Source organism: Pelophylax lessonae (genome assembly GCF_965119305.1).
Source record: "Pelophylax lessonae genome assembly, chromosome: 10".
NCBI lineage: Eukaryota > Metazoa > Chordata > Amphibia > Anura > Ranidae > Pelophylax > Pelophylax lessonae.
Window position 1 is genome coordinate 95,024,420 of NC_138777.1, and position 22,500 is coordinate 95,046,919.

The window sequence follows — 22,500 nt, forward strand, 5'->3', positions numbered from 1 at the left end:
AAAGGGTTACAATACTGTACAATGATGGTCAAGATCTGAGCAATATATTAAGGGCAGGAAAGGGTTACAATACTGTTCAATGATGGTCAAGATCTGAGCAATATATTAAGGGCAGGAAAGGGTTACAATACTGTTCAATGATGGTCTCTCTTTACCGAGACTACTCTAAGGCCCCTTTCACACTTGTGTGACCTAAAAATCGCACGATTTTACTGCGATTTTGCTGGACTGGACTTGAAGCAATGCCTATGTCTATGAACCTCAAAACGCATTAAAATTGGCCCAAAGTAGCATAGGGACTACTTTGAAGGCGTTGTGGTTTGAAGTCGTACAGATATGAACGCTACTCATTGGAAATCATGGAGTACAACTTGTCATGTGACTTTGCAGTCCCAAATCGCAGGACAAGTCGCCCAAGTGTGAAAAAAAGTGAAGGTAAAATCTGAAATCATGGACGAAAAACTGTTGTCTGTACTGCTGTAGTCAATAAGCATTTTCTCATTTATTGTAAGCTAAATTATTTATTAATAAATGTTCCAACGAGGTGTTATTGCCAGTAGCACCTCATCAGGTAGGATTTAAAGGAGAAGTGGACAGCTAAGTGGTTAGCACTCCTACATTGCTGCTTGGGACTAGGCGAGTCCCACCAAGGACATTTCATGAATTTATTATGTTTTTCCACTTTTGTTTGTCTCCTATGGGTGCTCTAGTGTCCTTGCATAATCCATAAACATACTCGTGGGTTAACTTGCATTTGATTGTCCTGCCTGTAGACCATAGGCTCCTTCAGGGCAGCAATCCATATAACTGGCTCAATGGACTCAACGAAGTGCAAGGTAGTAGGCTACATATTTACATTTTATTTAATTATATATATTTTAGTTGCAGACAGTTTAGCTGTGTTTTGCTGCGTCCAGGGTCTACTATCTGCAGGCACGCTTTGCATTTAGCTGCAGATAGTTGCAGTGCATTTAGCAGCAGAAAATGACACTTCCCCCTGTTCTTCCTGAAGCACCGAAATATAGTTATCTGCAGCTAAACGAGGCTAAACTCATTTATAAACTGCAACTATCTGCAGCTAAACGAGGCTAAACTCATTTATAAACTGCAACTATCTGCAGCTAAACGAGGCAAAACTCATTTATAAACTGCAACTATCTGCAGCTAAACGAGGCTAAACTCATTTATAAACTGCAACTATCTGCAGCTAAACGAGGCAAAACTCATTTATAAACTGCAACTATCTGCAGCTAAACGAGGCAAAACTCATTTATAAACTGCAACTATCTGCAGCTAAACGAGGCTAAACTCATTTATAAACTGCAACTATCTGCAGGAAATCTTTCAACTTTTTTTTTAAATGCGGACTACTGACACTTAGCTGCTGTCAAATTCAAATGTTCATGTGAATGTAGCTTTATTCTGGTACAATATATAAACATAGGCAATATTTTAATACCTCATTAATACGTTAATACTTCATACGATAATCTGATTATTAGTACTGAAAAAGGCTGATTTAGAGCTTCCACTTTTACCATCAAACATGGAACATCAGCCAAGATTATTTGTGATCCATTTTATGCTCATTGTGGAACGCACAGAACCAGGGCTTTGTTAAAGCAGACCTTCACCCTCCCGAGGAAGATCACGCCTCTCCACCCCTTCTCCCTTCCTCTGCAGAAATAGGCCATTTGTTTTCCACTTTTGTCTTTTTATTTTTTTTATTGAAAGTCCACTCTGCCTCCCCATGCTTGTTACTCGCCTCAGGCGAATAACCGCACACTGCCCGCTGTGCCAACTGGGATATGTACATTACATACCCCAAGAGGCATATAGCTTTTCATTGAAGAACAGTTGGAGGGGGTGGGCCTATCGTCACGACATTGAGAGGCCCGCCCGCTGAACCCGGAAGAGTCGGCGGGCCTCTCGATGACGTCAGAGTGAACATGGTGGTGCAGGATAGAGCTGTGGCTGGGCATGAGATGATCTCAGCAGGCCACTGGATATCTGGTGGCAGTGTAAAGAGTTACCTGCATAGTTAACGTAACCCAGTGATGATCTCTCTCAATTGCCTAGCATCTAGATTGTAGACCTGTGTGCTGGGAAAGCTCTGTGCAGGGTGAGGCTGAGAGTGTCTTTGTCGTGTATCTGTGGCAGCAAGGTGTAAGTCTGGCCTTTTGTCACAAGTTGTAAAGGTGGCTTGGGGTCTTACACCGCGTCTGTCACAATAAATATTTAACAGTTTTTGAAAAGGTAAGACTACTGCATTAAAGCAGAACTTCAGCCACAAATATCTACAGTATCTCACAAAAGTGAGTACACCCCTCACATTTTTGTAAATATTTTATTATATCTTTTCATGTGACAACACTGAAGAAATTACACTTTGCTAAAATGTAAAGTAGGGAGTGTACAGCTTGTATAACAGTGTAAATTTGCTGTCCCCTCAAAATAACTCAACACACAGCCAATAATGTCTAAACCGCTGGCAACAAAAGTGAGTACACCCCTAAGTGGAAATGTCCAAATTGTGCCCAAAGTGTCAATATTTTGTGTGGCCACCATTATTCTCCAGCACTGCCTTAACCCTCTTGGGCATGGAGTTCACCAGAGCTTCACAGGTTGCCACTGGAGTCCTCTTCCACTCCTCCATGATGACATCACGGAGCTGGTGGATGATAGAGACCTTGCGCTCCTCCACCTTCTGTTTGAGGATGCCCCACAGATGCTCAATAGGGTTTAGGTCTGGAGACATGCTTGGCCAGTCCATCACCTTTACCCTCATTTTCTTTAGCAAGGCAGTAAAGGCAGTGGTCATCTTGGAGGTGTGTTTGGGGTCGTTATTATGTTGGAATACTGCCCTGCGGCTCAGACACCGAAGGGAGGGGATCATGCTCTGCTTCAGTATGTCACATGTTGGCATTCATGGTTCCCTCAATGAACTGTAGCTCCCCAGTGCCGGCAGCACTCATGCAGCCCCAGACCATGACACTCCCACCACCATGCTTGACTGTAGGCAAGACATACTTGTCTTTGTACTCCTCACCTGGTTGCCGCCACACACGCTTGACACCATCTGAACCAAATAAGTTTATATTGGTCTCATCAGACCACAGGACATGGTTCCCGTAATCTGTGTCCTTAGTCTGCTTGTCTTCAGCAAACTGTTTGCAGGCTTTCTTGTGCATCATCTTTAGAAGAGGCTTCCTTCTGGGACGACAGCCATGCAGTCCAATTTGATGCAGTGTATGGCGTCTATTTCCCAAAGACAAACTCTGGATATAACGCTAAGCACGTGCATTCAACTTTTTTGGTCGACCATGGCAAGGCCTGTTGTGAGTGGAACCTTTCCTGTTAAACCGCTGTATGGTCTTGGCCACCATGCTGCAGCTCAGTTTCAGGGTCTGGCCAATCCTCTTATAGCCTAGGCCATCTTTATGTAGAGCAACAATTCTTTTTTTGTCAGATTCTGAGAGAATTATTTGCCATGAGGTGCCATGTTGAACTTCCAGTGACCAGTATGAGAGAGTGGGAGCGATAACACCAAATTTAACAAACCTGCTAAACATTCACACCTGAGACCTTGTAACACTAACGAGTCACATGACACCGGGGAGGGAAAATGGCTAATTGGACCTAGATTGGACATTTTCACTTAGGGGTGTTTTTGCCAGCGGTTTAGACATTAATGGCTGTGTGTTGAGTTATGTTGAGGGGACAGCAAATTTACACTGTTATACAAGCTGTACCCTCACTACTTTATATTGTCCCAAACATTAAACACATATGATGGATGGAGAGAAGACCCATTCTGCACAAGTGTATCCACCAAACCATTCATTCAGTAGCATGAGACCATTGGTAAATAGCCTAACTGTGAAAAGAGGCAATTGTAAGTATGGAACTAAGATTTTGACCATGGGCTTAGTACAGATAGCAGTCTTTTGGTAAACTGCAAGATAAGCAACCTCAGGTTGCATGGTAGGTCCCACAAAAAAAAAAAAAGGAGAGATTTAACCACTCAAGGACCGCCCACCGTACATTTACTGCTGCAGGGCGTTCCTTAAGCGCAAAATCACGTACATATATGTGATTTTGTTTTAGGGCTTTAGCCTGGGATTGTGAAGGAGACAAGGCAGACGGCTGTTCTGTCAGATAGGAAGGGAGAGATTGTGTGTTCCTACTAATCAGGAACACCGATCTCTCTCTTCCTGCAGTCAGTCCACTCCCCCTACAGTTAGAAAACATACCTTAGGAGCACACCTAACCCCCTTGATCACTCCTGATGTTAACCCCTTCCCTGCCAGTGCCTTTTATACAGTAACAGTGCATATTATTTAGCACTGATCACTGTATTGGTGTCACTGGTCCCCAAAAAGTGTCAATTAGTGTCAGATTTGTCCTCCCCAATGTCGCAGTCCCGGTAAAAATCGCTGATTGCTGCCATTACTAATAAAAACAATAAAAAAAAAGTCCATAAATCTTTCTTATAGTTTGTAAACACTATAACTTTTGTGCAAACCAATTATTATACACTTTTTGGATTTTTTTTTACCAAAAATATGTAGCAGAATACAAATTGGCCTAAACTGATAAATTAATTTAATTTTTTACATTTTTTATGGGGAATGTTTTATTTTATAGCAGAAAGTAAAAAATGTTTTTTTTTTTTTGGGTTTTTTTTTAATGGTCAGTCTTTTTTTGTTTACAGTGCAAAAAATAAAAACCGCAAAGGTGATTAAATACCATCAAAAGTAAGCTCTATTTGTGAGAAAAAAAGGACACCACCTTTATTTGGGTACAGCGTCTTACGACCGCGCAATTGTCAGGTAAAGCAACGCAGTGCCGTATAGCAAAAAATGGCCTGGTCATTAAGGGGGTAAAACCTTCCGGGCCTAAAGTGGTTAAAGAGGGCCTCTCACCCCTTGTCTCCTGGTTCATTGAACACAGAATTATCCTCCACAGGAGCTGAGAAGGTCTTGTTAGGACAAAAAAAATGGCAGGATCTACCAAAGGAACCACTCACATCCATACAAAACTTTCCTCAATAGAATACTGTTGAACAAAGCATTTTGGAGGAGTAAAAATATTCTCTGGGTGAGACCAGTCAGGGCTATATAGGACAAGCTCTACCAGAGCATGAACTGGCAAAGTCTTGGCTGGTTTAGGTAATTTCAGCGACCTCACGCTGGATGCCTTGGGGAGAGCTGCTCTTAATGCTGAGCAGGTGCATACTGCGTCAATAAGGCCCCTTTCACACGAACGGTTAGAATTCAGCTTTTAGATGCGGAAAGAGGAACTTATTTACTGCAGCTAAATGCAGACAATGCATCCCTATGGCCCCATTCACACACTGCGTTTAGCAACGATTTCATAAAATACGGGTTTTGTGCATTTAGGAAAAATAAAGTTGACAGCGTCCAGGAGAGATGTACCGCAGCTATCTGTATATAAACGCAGGTAATCGCAGTACAAAGAAAAAATAAGTAAACAGTTGCTATGCAAAAGGCAAGAATTTACTACCGCAGCTAAACGCAGCCGCATGTAAATGCAAGAAATCACACATAATCACAATGTACAAATGTGAATAATCTTTGTGCCAGGAGTGTTGGAATTTCAAAAAAACCAAAACATGCTTTTACCAGCGGCAACCGCCCGTGTGAAATGGGCCTAAGGGTAGCAATGGCATCCTTCAACTTGGATGAAATCTCCACCATAGGCACATCGTGATCGTGAATCATCCTTTACTGCCACTTCCTCCTCAAGTAACAGGTCTGGTTCAGAGGTGCAATCAAAGACCGATTTCAGAAGGAGCATGGCTGTGACTCCTGCCATCTGCTGCAGAGAAATCCTCTCTGGATAAAACAAGGGAAGCTGGTATTGTAGACAGTCCAGAAGAATGGCAAGAGAAAAGAGGTGAGTCAGAGTGAAGACCTCTGTCAGAGTAAAAGGCACCTGAGTGGATAAACTACCACCCCCAATAGAACCAAGACCTGAGCTTGAGCTAGCAAGTCCATCTGACCCTATCTCCTTGTACTTAGGATCTGCCATGTTTGTGAAATTTCACCCCCAGAGGGTTACTCACAACATTGATCTTCCTTGTGTCTGCCTGCACCAGCTGCAGGGGAGAGCAGAGAGCACTCGCCAATTGCTGGCAATGCATGAGTGTGGTGACAACATCCATAGGCTCCTATAGCCCACCTCATGTCGGTGCTTCCTTTTCTCCCCTGCAGCCGCCAGTGACTGAAAGAGGGAAGGCAGATCATGTGACTGGACTGAAGATAGGTAAGTATGCAGATCTTTCTTACACAGGTGAGTCAGAATGGGTGTTAGGACTTGGAGGGAACATTTTTGCATTGAATTCTACTTTAACAAAAAATAACACCTACCTTTACCAACACCAGTGCTTTCTTTATTGGCTCAAACAGACTCTGGCCAATGGACAGGTATAAAGTGTAGTCTGGCGATGATCTCTTATTCTCCTTGTAGTCCTGCAGTTCTGTTAAAAAGAAATGGTTTATGGTGTTTACAATGGTCAGGGAATGTGCAGATACTGGTGATTTAACCCATGATGATGTGTTGTGCATGTTCTGGCCTTGGCCCGTTTCAACCTCAAAGCAATTTCTCACCTTATCCATGCTGAGTTACAGCCACTCTCTCCAAGCTCCATAATCCACTACCCAAGTCCCCGGGATTACCAGTGCAGTGGTTATAGAGCCTGAGATACTGTATGTACATTACACATATGTTGCTTAAAGTGTATCCAAAGCCAAAACTTTTTTTAGTTGCTTGTGTTTGTGGATCATCTAAAATAACATTTAAATACTGCACATACTAGTTTTAGATTGTCTCATTAAATTGTTTTACTAGAATTATTCTTGATATGCTAGTATGATACATTGATATACAGTAGATTGTATATCTGGAAACATAATGTTTTAAACATGATTACATATGTGTGCATTTTTGTAAAGGTTTATGAAAACAAAAAATTTGTCTTTTTAATATTATTTCGTTGTCAGCCATAGTGTCTGACAAACCTGCTATGTATATATTTCTAGTTTCTTGACTACTAAGACGAGCCCAGTTGCTCTATTGGTTTTATTATTTTTCCCCTCATTTTTACTATTTGGTGTATTCTCACATCCTTATGATTTGTCTACTTCTAATAAATGTATTTTCCAGGGTTTCACTGTTGTGTCCCTGTTGGGGAAATTCACTCTTCCTGACGACCACTGTTCTTGGGCTGATGGTAAGAGAATTTAAAATTCGAGTTGTCATAGAATAGAGGGAAAGTCTTCCAATGTAGAAACTTGTTGCAGCGACAACTGTCTTAGAGAAGATTTTTCTTACTTGAAAGAGATTTCCTTTTAATTCATGTGTCTATGAAAAAGAAGTAAAGGGAAACTCCAATAGAAGAAAGATCTCAAAACAATGGGAGAGACTTTAACTCTTTTCTACTCTATCCAAAAGAAAAAAAAAAAGTTTTATATTTATATGGAATAATAAAAGTAATTCATTGTGTAAGTACCATCCCCACAAAATGCAAATAAAGACACGCCAGTCATTTGATATTTTAGCCATTGGCACTTGTGTTTTTCCTACCAAGACTGAAAGTTCAGACACTAAGTGCCGGTTCACATTGAAGCGGCATGACTTCGGGGGCGACCTGTGAAGTCGCGTGCACCGCGTCTTCGGCGCGACTTGCACGGACTTCATAAAATGAATGTCTATGCAAGTCTCTCCAGGTTGCCCCGAAGTAGTACAGGACCCTTTTTCTAAGTCGGAGAGACTTGTGTCGCTCCTATTAGAACCATTCCTGTACCACACAATGGACCGCGACGGTGCACGACTTGTCAGGCTGACCAAGTCGCCTGACAAGTCGTACTAGTGTGAACCGGCACTAAGACACATTTCCCCAGGTCACTGCCCAGGTACTGCACTTTGTCCCTATGAAGCATCCTGGCACTGGCCAGATCACCATTCTCAAATTGCTCTGCATGCTTCCATGCACTGGTACCATTATTTCATTGTGACCCACAGTTTGTTTAGTGTGCCACTCAGGCTTGATTAGTATGCGGAGTAGTGTCGGTGATGCTGTATCCACTGCAGGAGTGGCAGCAAGGGATGGAGCTTGTCCCAGCTCCTGGGGTCAATGGAAGGAAGAGAGGAAAGATCCCTGATGCCGCAAATCCACAGAGCCCTATGATGGTATGAGAGAAACAACCTCAGCCTGGGCTCCCACCAGGCCATGCCCCCAATGCATTTTGCTCCGCCCCGAAGCTTAGATCCCCAATGACTAAGCCCTAGGGGCAGAACAGAACACATTGGGGCCATGGCCTGGTGAGAGCCCAGGCTGAGGTTGTCTCTCTCATACCATCATAGGACTCCATGGATGTGCGGCAGCAGGGATCTTTCCTCTCCTCCTTCCATTGACCATTATTTTATTGCACAGATTGCTCCATTAGGTAGAGTATGTTATGGGGGAGAAAAGGTAGGCAGGGCGTGGAGGAGGACTGGATCATTGGGGTGATATACTGTCATATTAAAGGTGGGGAAAATTGCCTAGGTACACACTGCACATGCAGTTATGTAAAGACATAGTGGGGATGCATCATATTTTATATTTTATTGTTGGGATGATATAATGCCACATCGTTTGCCATGTATTTAAATTCAGAGCAATACAATACAGAAGCCACTTACAGCAGATAGTTTGAATATCTGTGGGGATAAGAAATTTAATTTAAGGATATGGCATAACAAGAGCTTAACAACTGATAAAACAGCCGACTGTTTGAAGAAATATATAGATAGTCTATAGGGAGCCATAAGAGTTGCTGAGTTTAAAATATTTCATTCATTCTGACACTCTGGGTATCTGTAAATTTATCTTGAGTGATCAATTGCAAAATAATTCAATGCATTATTTCTATAGTCTATAACAAAAAATCTATGCAATTCTCTATCCAAAAACATACTCTTAGTCTTGATCCTACCTTTCCAAAACTGGTTGAAATCAAATATTCCCGTTTGATGATTTCTATGCAATTTATTCTGTTCTGAAACATTCTTCTTGGTTTCCAGGCTCTCCGACATGCCCCAGTACACTCTTGAGTTGCCCATTCTTGTGGCATACAACTTGAAATCTTGAGGATTAACCTCAAGTAAAAGTCCATTTCCAACAGAATTTAGAATTTTGTCAGTATATTCGATCTGTAACTGATCCACCAGGGTATCTCTAGTAGAAGGGAAGGTGACAATATCTGCAACCTCACTTTGAGGAACGCATCCTGTATAGTTTATGTAAAACTTTGTTGATACATTTTTCTTGAGAACCTCTTTTCCTCGATAGGACACAGTTACTTCCCAGGATGTAAGTTTTGGCATGTTACCTATAATAGAATATATGGTCACATATGCAGTTCAAGCTGTGAACACGTATTATATGTACAGCAATTATTCACTTGCTATGTTCAGATGGTAGACACTTCTATGTCCCATTGTCTAGAATACTTTTAAAGGAGAAGTCTTTTAACGCACTGCTGAGAGCCTGAGCCAGCTGCTTCTGCCCCCTCCACAGCCCGGCGCTCTACTGAGCACTAAAGCGGCGGAGCACAGAGCAGTAACTGACAGTCACAGGCTCTGTGCTCGCTTAAGAGTGAAAAATGAGCGACCAGCAGTCTTTGATCACTCAGTTCTTGGTGTAGAGGTGGCGGGGGACAGATGCAGCATCAGAACTACATAGGTAAGTATGAATTATTTTTTTAGAATCCCACACTTCTCTATGACCCATGTATAAACAAACACCTAGCAATTATAGCAGAATCAATACTTAGTCGGGTAGTAGTACACTATGAAACATAGCTTAACCTCCCTGGCAGTATTTCAGAGTGTGACCCGGGGTGGAATTTCAGTGCCATTAGTGGTAACTCTGAGCCACACTCAGGGTACCGCCATGGAGAAGTTGCTGGATCCTGGAAGAGGTCACTTACCTTGTCCCCAGGATCCCGCAATGTATTCCAGCAGTGTACGGCGGCTGGATGTTCTGTCTGATGCTGTGTGCCCCGACTTCCGTTCCCTGCGAGCGTTGCGTCGCAGGGGGTGGAACCGGCGGCAAATTCAAAAAGTAAAACACACTGATATATTGTAATCCTATTGGATTACATTACTAAATAAAATAAATTTACCTTAGTTTGCCCCCCAGTGCCCTTGCCTGCAGTTTTACTGTATTTATATATATATATATATATATATATATATATATATATATATATATATATATATATACATACATACATACATGTATACTTTAAGTTATTTATAGTTATTTATTATATTATCATTTATGATTTTGTGTTTTAAACTTTATAACATCTGGGATGTCTACTAGAGTCTTGTCAGGTTTAAGTAAGTAATTACTAAGAATTGTAGGCCTACAATACATAACACCGAATTTCCATGCAAAAAAATTGTAACGCTTTTGGTACAAAATTCCTGACATAATCATACCGCCAGGGAGTTTAATATGCAGGCCTAGCAGGTGATCATTACTTTTAATAAAGTAACTAATACCCTTTAGGAGAGAGTAAACAAGCATTCTGCTATCCAAGAGACATTTAGAAAAGGAGTTACCCAAAGCAGATGCAAAACAACTACCTGACAGCTGGGTAATTGCAATGGGGCACTTCTGAACCATTGATGTAGGCCCCCTAGTCAGCTTAGAGGTATCAGTAGTTCTCAAAGAAAAACTGCAATCACATTTGCACCTTGTCCACTTTCCTTTTCCAAACTGAATATTCCCTGGTTGTTTGAAAGAAGGAGATTTCCTGTGTTCTCACATCCCTACTACTTGTAGGCCTAAAATGCTGCTATTAGAGAAACAAATAGAGATACTGTATACACTACCATGGGGTGGTACCACGAGCGTATATAACATATAAATACGTGCCACATCCCAAAAATTGAGGTATATAGAAACAAGGAACAACATGGACTTTATAGGCACTAGTAAAATGAATTCATATTTTTATTAATTGGATATACTATAAATTACAATGTACATTTGTATACATTGTGCATTTTAATTTATAGTATATCCAATTAAAAAAAATTATGAAATCATTTTACTAGTGACTATAAAGTCCATGTTGTTCCTAGTTTCTATATACCTAAAATGCTGTTATGGCATGAGGTTTTGTCCATGCATTTTTTTTTTTTTTTTTTGGTTTAGCACCTAAACGTACCAAAGTACTTTGCAACAGAATAATTTCTGAACATTTAGAAACTTCTGAGAGTCTAAAGAATGTGCAGATGGTAAGTGAGCATTCCAGAGTTGTGCCAACACTTTGGAAAAAAAATAAAACCATTGAAAAAAAAGCAGGGATGCTCTTTACTCGCAATCATTGCTGCCCTCTTTCCTTTAATAATGAGCCCATGTGCAGTCTAATAGAATGGTCATGGCCTTGACTGGATAGAATTGCTGTATTCCTTCAAACTCCAGAAATAAAGAAGCAGACTAACCCTTGACATGGCACCTTAGATGCTTTTGTGGACTGTGTAGAAAACTTTAAGCCTTGTATACACGCAACGAATTTCCGCCGACGGGTCGTCCGTCTTTTGTCCAGAGTGGTGTTTTGTTGGTTGGAATGTGCACACGAATTTACCCGCATGACAGAATTCTACTTCAGAAGTGATGTCATGTGTTGGGATGTGTTGGGTTGCTTTATTTGTGCTCTTTCATCTCTGAGCATGCCTAGTCTTGCTCATTACATTTTTCCCCATCGAAATCTGTACTAATGAGACGAAAATCGGACGTGTTTTGACGGTCGACAAAAATCATATAGCCTGCACACCAGGATTTTTTCGTCCGAAAAGTCGGAGTCGGTTGTCGGAAAGCACCATACTAACAAGCCGAAAATCGGCAGATCGGTCGTCTGACTAAATTTCCCGGCCGAATTTCTACTTGTGCTTTACAACATAGAATAGAATAATAAAATCAATTATTTCTCTGTAGTTCTCTACTCACTTGGTACAAAGGTAACAGCAGTTTCTTGAGAGGCTGTTTCTTGCTCATTAAATGTAGTAGGAGCGTTATTTTGTGGGGACTGCATTGCGCTCGTTTCCCCATTACAGGTATAATTAGGGGAATGGGTGGTAGCTTCCTTATTCATCACATGCTGTGTACCTGTCAAAATAAAGCATGCCATTTGTAAAAACACACTTTAAATATGCATCACATTTGTACAAGCCTTTTCAATGAACACCATAATAATTACAGGGTCGTGGGGTGCCACATATCAGTGCAATTCAAAACATCAAAATGAGCCTAATGCTCAAGTGACTACCACATGATACTTCATGCTTCCCCAGATCGCCCTGCACTTACAGAAGAAGGTACAAGGAAGCAGCTTCTTTGACTACTGGCCTGGATTCTTTCTGCAGCTGCTGAAATGTCTTGTAATGTTACTCTGCAATAACATAATCACTCTAAGAATCGTTAATTTACAGTACCCTGTGCTGCCAATAAACCCCTTTTTAGATAACCTCTGATGATTTTGCACCCTGCTAGTATCAGAGGAACGCTACATGATGGACCTTGGCCCAGAAGATGTACACTGGACATTGCTGGCATACATTATTTCTCAACAGTCGTATTAGCCCTTTATGAATTGTATCTCTAGCCAAAGAGTAGGGAAAGGTTAGAACCTCTGTTAGACAATTTATGCTCTCTGTTTCCCCACTGAGGAGATTCACCATCTCTATTGGTCCTAGTGACCATTTTTTTTTGTTTATTGAACAAAGTTAGACAGATTCCAATGTACAAACAATGCATTTGCTTACAGCTATTGATACACTCCATGGTCAACTTAGCACCATTTAACATTAATCCTATCATCATGACCTTCAAGTCCACCATATGCTGAAGTATATCAGCTTATACAGTACATCTGGTATTAAACAACCACAGCTTGTTAGGGTCTCCCTGTTGGTCATTGCAAGATTCTGGACATCACCAGTTCCCTGGGATTTAGCCCAGGGGTTTCCAGCCATGGTGACCAGACTTTTTAGAATCTACCTGGGCTTCCCCTGTGTTGGTAGATGTATCTTTCCATGACCAAGGTGTTCCCCATGTGTAGTATACATGAGGATACTGTGGGTGGTGAGATCTAATTCCATCCCAACAGGATGAGTTTATGAGCTTGAAATAGTGCTCTAGAGAATGCTATTCTAACCATCTCCTCTGGGATATCCCCCTCCAGAATTCCTAAGATATGATAAATTGGGTCTAAGGGGACGGTCGTCCGGCACACTTGAGTAAGTGTCCCCAAGTTCCGCACTCCAATACCGATGGAACTTTGGGCATCTCCAAAGTAGATGGATGAGATCCCTCTGGTGTTGCCCACATCTTCCGCACAGGTGATCTGGCCACCTACCCATCTTATGTAGTCTAAGCGGGGTGTAATGCACCCTAAGTACAATGGCTAATTGGGAGACTTTTAGGGCAACGTTAAGAGAGCCGGTAGTAATTGAGCACAGGACTTCCTCCCATTAGTCTCCTGTAAGTGGGCCTAGGTCCTAGTGAACATTTTTAGCAGATAAAGGGATGAGAAATGTAAAATCTTATGGTTGTCACCAGATAGGTGAAGGCTCATCTTCTTTTAGGAAAACCTTTGTATTTTCCATGTAATTATTATCCATTATTACAGTCAGGATAGAAAGGAAAACCACTAATAAGTGCTGTTGGACTGACAGACTGTCTGGGCCTATAACTATAACTATTGGTTGTTTGGGTTGTATAATTTTTCTCCATTGGACTAATAAATTGCAAAGAAGCCTTTTGTGTGATGGAAAAAAAATGACACTTTGGGCTGCAAGTCATGTGATATCCCCTAAGAAAACCTTGTAACACAAAATCACTCACAGCCACTTTCAAATGATAAAAAGAACCAAAACTAGAAACTGTTCAAGTTTACGATCATGACATGGAGCACAAACAAAAATATAAATTTTATTCCATATAGGTAAAAAACATATTTCCAAAATCTATCAACTAAAATTAATCAAGTATATGATGTGCATTGTAGCAGTCAGCTGGTTTCACAAAACTTGTGATATCATACATTACATGGCTAAATTGGCTAATGGTTAAGAATACATTTGAATATTCCCCATGAGTCAACGCATTTCTCATTCAAGCTTTATCAGGACTCCTGAAGATAGTTGTAATAATAGATTAATGCCCATGCACAGCCAACACGTCAGAATACTCCCTGGGCTGGCACCGGAATATCAAGAGGGATCAATCAAATAGGACTGCATGCATCCTCAAAGGTCCACTCTATTGTATCACAGGGTATGAAGCATACATATGATGATATTGGTACTAATACAGCCAAGTGAGGAAGAAGAGGGTAGGAAGAAAGACCACTATGGTAGGGGCATTGTGACCAAACCATTTACTTAATGCTTGGACTCCACAACCCAGAAGGTCTATATTAGTGGCATAAACGTTAACAGGGGTAGTCAAGGGATGTTAGTGAATGCAGATGATCCAAAATGGCTTATAGAAAAAGGTGATGTGAAATGCCACCTCTGGCATTATCCATAATTGAAAGTGGACCTGAATTCAAAAAAGTGAAGATTTGCCACGTTAAAGGGAACATTTAGACATGTCAGTTGTGCACAAGCAGTACTATAAAAAAAAAAACATTTACTTTCTCCTAAAGTGTTACTAAAACTACAATAGTAAAATCAGTCTGTATATGCAGGAAAGCATGGCTGCTATACTCATGTAGAACCTAAGGGGTTAATCTTCTGCATTGTGTAAAAAGGCTGTTTGATCCATCTTATCTTCTCCGATCCTCCCCTTCTTCCACAGTCCCCCATCCATCTCCTGATAGTACAGAGCCTATGGAGTCACTCTGTACATGCTCAGCTTGGTGTGTATTGTGATTGGCACAGGGTGCATGTGATTGGCACAGGGCCAATCAGCACTGTCCAGACAGAGGGTTAGGCCTCATAGGACAATCAGAGTAGAATGAAAACTCCTCCTACAAGCTTTAACCAATGCTCAGCTGGACACCGATAGAAGTCACAAGACTGCTATATACTGCTGATGAGAAAAGGTATTTAGCAGTTTATATTCACTAAAACTATTGCATTTCCTTGTTCTGTGTACTTTAGGAGGACAGATATAGTGAATGCAGGCTCCTGGGTTTAGTAACTCCTAATTTCTTCTGAAAAATAGCAGTGCACTACCTGGTATGTGAGGTGCCTAGGAACTCCTGTGCCTGCAGTATCAGTTGTATATCTGAAGAGTAAATCTTAGACATTGCTGACTCGAGAGTTTTGGAGTAAAATTTGGTGATGTCCCCACTGTGCTGCCCAATGTCCCTCTTTCTGAAGGCTCTGATATGAGGAAACAAAGCCCTGCCTCAGCCATGATGGCAGCCTCCACCTAGATACATTGCAAAAAAAGGCATGGCAAGTCTGTAATGGGGGAAGATGAGCTGCAGGGAGGCCACAGGCGATACTATAGACTAGTGCTTTAAACTCTGCCTACCTTTCCTTACCAATTCCGGACCGCCCACCACATATATACTGCGGCAGAGTGGCCCTGCTGCGCAAAATCACGATTAGGTACGTGATGCTGTGCAGGGGTTCTCGGGGGCGCGCTCGCGCCACCAGAGCGCCGCTCCCGTTGTGATAAGACACAGTGGGAGCCAATCAGCAGGTCTGGCGGCTGCCCGCGATTATGCAGGGGAAAGACAGAACGGCCATCTGCCTATGTAGACAAGGCAGACGGCTGTTCTGTCACAGGGGCAGAGAGAGATCCTGTATTTTGGCTAAGCTGAAACACAGATCTCTTGTCCTCTAGCACATCCATCCCCCCCACAGTTAGAAAGCACTCCCTAGGAGCACACTTAACCCCTTGATCACCCTTAGTCTTAATCCTTTCCCTGCCAGTGTAATTTATACAATAACAGTGCATTTTTTTTTTAGCACTGGTCACTGTATTGGTGTCACTGGTGCCCAAAAAGTGTCACTTAGTGTCAGATTTGTCCGCCGCAATGTCGCATTCCCACTAAAAATCGTTGATCGCCACCATTACTAGTAAAAACAATAAAAAATAAAAAAAAAGTCCATAAATCTATCCCATAGTTTGTAGACGCTATAACTTTTGTGCAATCCAATCAAAATACACTTATTAGGATTTTTTTTACCAAAAATATGTAGCAGAATACATATTGAACTAAATTGATGAAAAAATTAGATTTTTTAAATTTTTTGGGGGATTTTTTTTGGGAATGTTTTAAAGCAGAAAGTAAAAAATATATATTTTTTTTTTCCCAAAAAAACGCAGAGGTGATCAAATAGCACCAAAAGAAAGCTCTATTTGTGGGGAAAAAAGGCATACATTTATTTGGGTACAGCATCGCACTACTGTGCAATTGTCAGTTAAATCAATGCAGTACTGTATTGCAAAAAATGGCCTGGCCATTAGGGGGTAAAACCTTCCGAAGCTAAAGTGGTTAAAAGACAGTTTCTAGACTTAATTTCCTCTTTTAACCTTTAAAACCATAAAAAATGTCAGGTGGTCACATCCAGTGGCAAAGGAACATTCCCATTATAAAGGCCATAATAGGTTCATAGGTGGTGGCATCCAGTGGCAAAGGAAAATTCGTTTTATAAAGGCCATAATAGTTTCATAGAGTGAGAATTTCTGGTGCAAAACCTTAACTAGTTCTTAGCATGTAAAAGAAACAACTAGGCAAATCAATTGTTAATGAATGGATGGAATGTTTTGTCCAATTCTCTACTCAACTCTACAGATATAGCAAAGGTCAACAGTAATCACCATAGCTATGTTACTCACTTTGATGGACAACATATTGGCATGTTTGCACTTCATCAAATACAGTTTCCTGAAAGTTGCTCCCTGGTGGTGCTGTTTGCAGTTGGGGACATGCAGGTGTTTGTTGGAAGACCGGGTCAAATGCTGGTAGATTCTCAAAATGTCCACTCTGATACAGGTCATATTCTGGATATTGTGGATCTACAGTTAGAATAAATAGTGTTCATTTTCTAAAGAAGAAACCTTTCCTAATTTATTACCTTAACATTAGGAACATTCTCATGGACCACCCAATTATGTATCTATTTGAATGTACTACAACTTCACAATAATTAGACCCAACAAGGAAACAAGACTATAGTGTAGGGGTTAAAGAAAGACCCCACATCTAAACAAGTGTTTTGCTACACCTTAATGATTGTGCAATTTGTAGATCTATCCCAGCTATTATTAAGAGTGGTCTTCAATCATCAAATACCCTTAAAATATATCTGTTATTGAAAAAAGATTACATGCAAATCCTACTGAAAACACAAGGTTTGCTTATTTATATTGCCCTACCCCCTCCCCAATGCCAAAACACTTCAATACATTAATAAAAAACAAACAGAGAAAAATAGAATAAAATTACTTCTCATACCCCACATGTGACATGTGGCCGAATGTGACGTCACATTTCTGGCTGTGTAGCCACAATTTCATGAGAAGGTGGGTGCTCCTGCACTCGGCTAGCACATCATCTAGTGAGATTTAGACTCAGCAATCCCTGGTGATTTAGACTCAGCAATCCCTGGTGATTTAGACTCAACAATCCCTGGTGATTTAGACTCAGCAATCCCTGGTGATTTAGACTCAGCAATCCCTGGTGATTTAGACTCAGCAATCCCTGGTGATTTAGACTCAACAATCCCTGGTGATTTAGACTCAGCAATCCCTGGTGATTTAGACTCAGCAATCCCTGGTGATTTAGACTCAACAATCCCTGGTGATTTAGACTCAACAATCCCTGGTGTCTCATCAGGAGTGTGACATCACATCCTTTAGTGCAGAAGCTGGAAGTAATATAAGTATATTTATTGACCTTTTTCCCCTACCAAATTTTTCATGTATTGCTGTGTTTTGGCATGAAGGGGGGGGGGGCAATATAAACAAGGGGAAACAAGGGAACCTTGGTTGTTATACCAGGATTTATCCAAGCATTTACCTTGTTCCCAGTGCCTGAACAAAATGGTGGGGAATCAAGGAAAAGAGGGATGCGGGTTGCTAAGGGGAGAGGGGGGATTGTGGGCATTTAAATAAATCTTGTTGGCTTTGCATGGGCAAAACACAGATTAGCTTTCAGGAGTCTACAACAATGCAGCAAGACTCTGAAGACTAAATTTGGGTACACAAGTAACAAAATGGATCTGGTTTAGCAGGAACCAGACGAGTTTTGATCTATGTGTAGACCTCTCGTTAGATTGGCTTCTGTTGAATGGTCCTGCTGCCAATGGCTGCAGCGCTGATCAGTGTATTTTGACAGGGAAGGGGGTCCCCGCTGTTAGAATACAACAGTGCAGCGGGGGAGATTCCTGCACTTGTGTGGATGTAGGAATTTTTGCTTTTCTTATTTAGCCCACTAGTTGAATAACCTAAGTGTGTACCCAGCTTAAAGTGGAGTTCCACCCATTTTAGTCACTTTAGATGTATGTAATCCCCTTTAAAACGACTTTTACCAATGGAAAGTTTTTTTTTTGTTGTTGCTAGTAAATACCTGATTTTCTGCTTTATTTATCCTCTTCTCACTTCTGGGTCCGGTCGGCAATTACGTCATTCGGCGATTCGCAGTGTGTGCTGGGATGTATCTCAGGGCATGAAATCTTGCATTATTACACAGGAGATGAGCTGTACTGTGTGTTCTGCCCCGCCTCCGCCCCACCTCCTCTCAGTGAGCTGTATGTATGTAGTGTATTGAGGCCGTGCTCCGCCCCGCCTCCTCTCAGTGAGCGAGGACTGAAAGCATTATATCCTCACTGAGCTCACTGAGAGGAGGCGAGGCGGAGCACGGCCTCAATACACTACATACATACAGCTCACTGAGAGGAGGCAGGGCGGAGGCGGGGCAGAGCACGCAGTGCAGCTCATCTCCTGTGTAATAATGCGAGATTTCATGCCATCCCAGCATACACTGCGAATCGCCAAATGATGTAATCGCTGACCAGACCCAGAAGTGAGAAGAGGATAAATAAAGCAGAAAATCAGGTATTTACTAGCAACAAAAAAAAATAAAAAAACTTTCCATTGGTAAAAGTCGTTTTAAAGGGGATTACATACATCTATGTAATCCAATTTATTAAAAATGGGTGGAACTCCACTTTAAGGGTGCTCTAGCCTGCACACATCCTGGTAGTGTGACCAATCCCTTCCCATACTTTCCTATTGGTCTTTCAACCACCCTCTAAAATGATAGACCAATAAGGAGGCTTAGAAGGCAGATAAAGGATGGACAAACTGTTCACGATTAGGAAGCAAGCTTTTGTGGACTTCTGAAGATATGAGCAGGCACCCCTGTTATGCCTACACTTAGTGAATATTCTTACCTTACATCAGCGATCCCCAATCATTTTTAACAAAGGGATAATTTACTGTCCATTACACTGCCTGAGGGCCAGACTTGGGTCATGAGGTGTAAAAAAAATGCTCTTAGATCGGTGGTCAAGACAGAAAAAAATGCCTTTTTGTCAATAGAAGTAAAAAATGACCCTATGTCAGAAGTCAGGAGTAAAATGCCTCTACATTTATGAAAATAAAAAATTCCCCCAAGTCAGTGGGAATAAAAAATACCCCTACATTTGTAAAGGAAAAAATACCCCTGCTACCTTAAAAGTGGAACATGCAACAATGCCAGTGGTCAACGAGTGCTTCCGTGGGTGGAATGATGTCTCTGTATCAGTGGGTGGAATGATGTCTCTGTATCAGTGGGGGGAATGGTGCTCCTCTATGAGTTGGAGGAATAGGGCCCCTGTGTCAGAGGAAAGTCCCCCTACCCCCCAAGCATTGGTGTTTTGGGGCACTTACCTGTGTGCAGGTTCCACATCTGTCCCTCTAGAGCAGGAATCTCCAGCCTACAGCCCTCCAGCTGTTGCGAAACTACATGTCCCATGAGGCATTGTAAAACTCTGACATTCACAGACATGACTTGGCATGATGGGAAATGTAGTTCCCAAACAACTTAAGGGCCATAGTTTGGAGACCCCTTCTCTGGAGTCTAGACAACATCATGGCCCAAATTACAAAGGCACCATCAAGAAGGATATTACCTTGCCCAATGGTGCCTGGTACATTAGTTTGTCATAGTTTGGGGGACAACTCCCTTATATTTTTTTTTGTATAAATGAATGTGGTACTTTAAGCTCCAATAGGGAAACAGATTTATACAGTGGAACTATATGTTCTGCCATGAACAGAAAATACCATCACTACAAGGCACACTATATATTTGTGGCGTTGAACAGTTCACAATAATTACTCACATTGATCATGAGACAGTTGACTGTAGTTGCTTGACAAGGGTTGTTCCTGTCCATTATTATATGGCTCTGCCAAAGCTAAAAATTGCTTGTGTACAGGATCTCTGAAAACCTGATCCACCCTTGGTATATCGTGTGAATAGTCGTCCTGAGAGATTTGGAATACTTGCTGTGCACCTAAAATGAAAGGAAGATTTGTGATGCATTTAGGAAGTCAATGGAGCTGTCATTTTGCTATTATTTGTGCCTTTCTTTTTGTTGATCAATAAAGCAAGCATCCTAGTAGTTACTCTTTAATGACACTTAACCACTTAAGCCCCGGAAGATTTTACCCCCTTCCTGACCAGGGTTTTTTTTTGCGATTTTTTACTGCGTGACTTTAACGGACAATTGCGCGGTCGTGCGACACTGTACCTAAACGAATTTGACGTGTTTTTTTTCCCACAAACAGAGCTTTCTTTTGGTGGTATTTGATCACCTGTGCGATTTTTTGATCATGCGCTATAAACAAAAAAAGAGCGTAAATTTTGCAAAAATAACAATATTTTTCAAATTTTTTCATATGAAATTCCCCCTCCAAAAAAAATGTAAAAATCAAAATTTTTTAACATTTTCGGCCAATTTGTTTTATGCTACATATGTTTGGTAAAAAAAAATTGCAAAAAGCCTATTTTGATTGGTTTGCGCAAAAGTTATCGCGTTTACTAACAAAGGGAAAGATTTTTGTCATTTTTGGTGTTTTTTTTTTTTTAACGAGTAATGGCGGCGATCTGTGTTTTTTTTTTGCGGGACTGCGACATTGCGGCGGACAGATCGGACCCTTGACTGACATTTTTGACACTTTGGGGTTACCAGTGACATTACTGCAGTAATCAGTGCTATACATATGCACTGTTACTGTAAAAATGACACTGGCAGGGAAGGGGTTAACTGTATTGGAGAGGGAGGGGTTAAGTATGTCCTAGGGGCGTGTTTCTAACTGTGATGGGACATGGCTACTAGTGTAAAAACAGAGATCAACGGTCCTACATAGTAGAACCGCCTGATCTTCATTTTTACACAGGGAAGAATGACAGACGGCTTGTTTACTTTAGCCGCCTGCCTTTTTCCCTTCCCGGCGAACGATCGCGAACGATCGCTCGCCCGCTATTGGCTCACAAGCCAGTGACAGGCTAGTGACGTACCGGTACGTCACTTTGCCTGGCCGGGGCTGACCGCCGCAGTATATGTACTTGCGGCAGTCGGCAAGTGGTTAAATAACTGTAGAGTATGTTTGTGCTAGGATCTTGGCACATGATCTTATTGGAGTGGGGTGGGTGAAGTCTTAGTTTAGGGGTTAAATTAGATTATACTAGTGAAATTAGAAATACTAGTGAAATACAGATCTGTATTTACTATTCTGGGATCCATTTGTGAGATTTGCACAGCTTTGACACATCACACAGCACTGTCCTGCAGGGCAGACAATTCTCTGCTGCAATTCAGTAACACTTGTGACTGCACAGTGCATAGAAAACCAGTATACTGATAAGCTTATCTCTGTCACTGTGCTCTCTCCTCCTTTCAGTGTGCTCCTTGCACTGCAGCACATTATGCCACTGTATAGGGAGTGCAAGAGGCTGGCACCAACTCAAATTCAGGTACCACTGTCTGCGTTTACAAAATACATTTAGGCCCCTTGCACACGAACAATCCGATCAGATCTGCCTGTCAGTTTTTTAGGCGGACATGATCAGGTCCTCCATGCATCCCTATGGGGCAGCGGATGTCAGCGGTGACATGCCCGCTGACACCCGCATCTGATCCTGTCCATAAAATCCAGACGGATGGAAACTCTATTTTCCATCCGTCCAGGGCATTGGACCGGATGAGAATGGACAGGCGGTCCGTTCTCATCTGATTCCCCCATAGAGAGCAGCGGGGCTCTGACACCTCCCTCTCCGCACACAGCACGGAGACAGAGCTGTCATCTGCCTGCTCAGCGGGGATCAGCGGATCAATCCCCGCTGAGCAGAGAACGGTCCACACCAGACAGAGCCTTAGGGCCCTTTCACACGGGCTGTTCAATCAGGTCTGCCTGAAAAGTTTCTGTTTTTCACGCAGATCTGATTGGACCCTCCAGTCTCCTCT

At 41.8% G+C, this 22,500-nt stretch overlaps 1 protein-coding gene across 1 annotated transcript in view; it reads right to left on the bottom strand.

The window, feature by feature from the left end:
- The window catches only part of IRF7 (interferon regulatory factor 7), a gene marked incomplete at its 5' end in the record, with an annotated part of 44,248 nt that overhangs the window by 4,947 nt on the left and 16,801 nt on the right, over positions 1 to 22,500 (bottom strand). Inside the window, 5 exons of the mRNA XM_082270998.1 lie at positions 6,393 to 6,502; positions 9,003 to 9,398; positions 12,032 to 12,190; positions 16,883 to 17,062; positions 20,374 to 20,547. Of these exons, the coding sequence (XP_082127124.1) occupies positions 6,393 to 6,502; positions 9,003 to 9,398; positions 12,032 to 12,190; positions 16,883 to 17,062; positions 20,374 to 20,547 (1,019 nt within the window). The remainder of the gene's footprint in view (positions 1 to 6,392; positions 6,503 to 9,002; positions 9,399 to 12,031; positions 12,191 to 16,882; positions 17,063 to 20,373; positions 20,548 to 22,500) is intronic.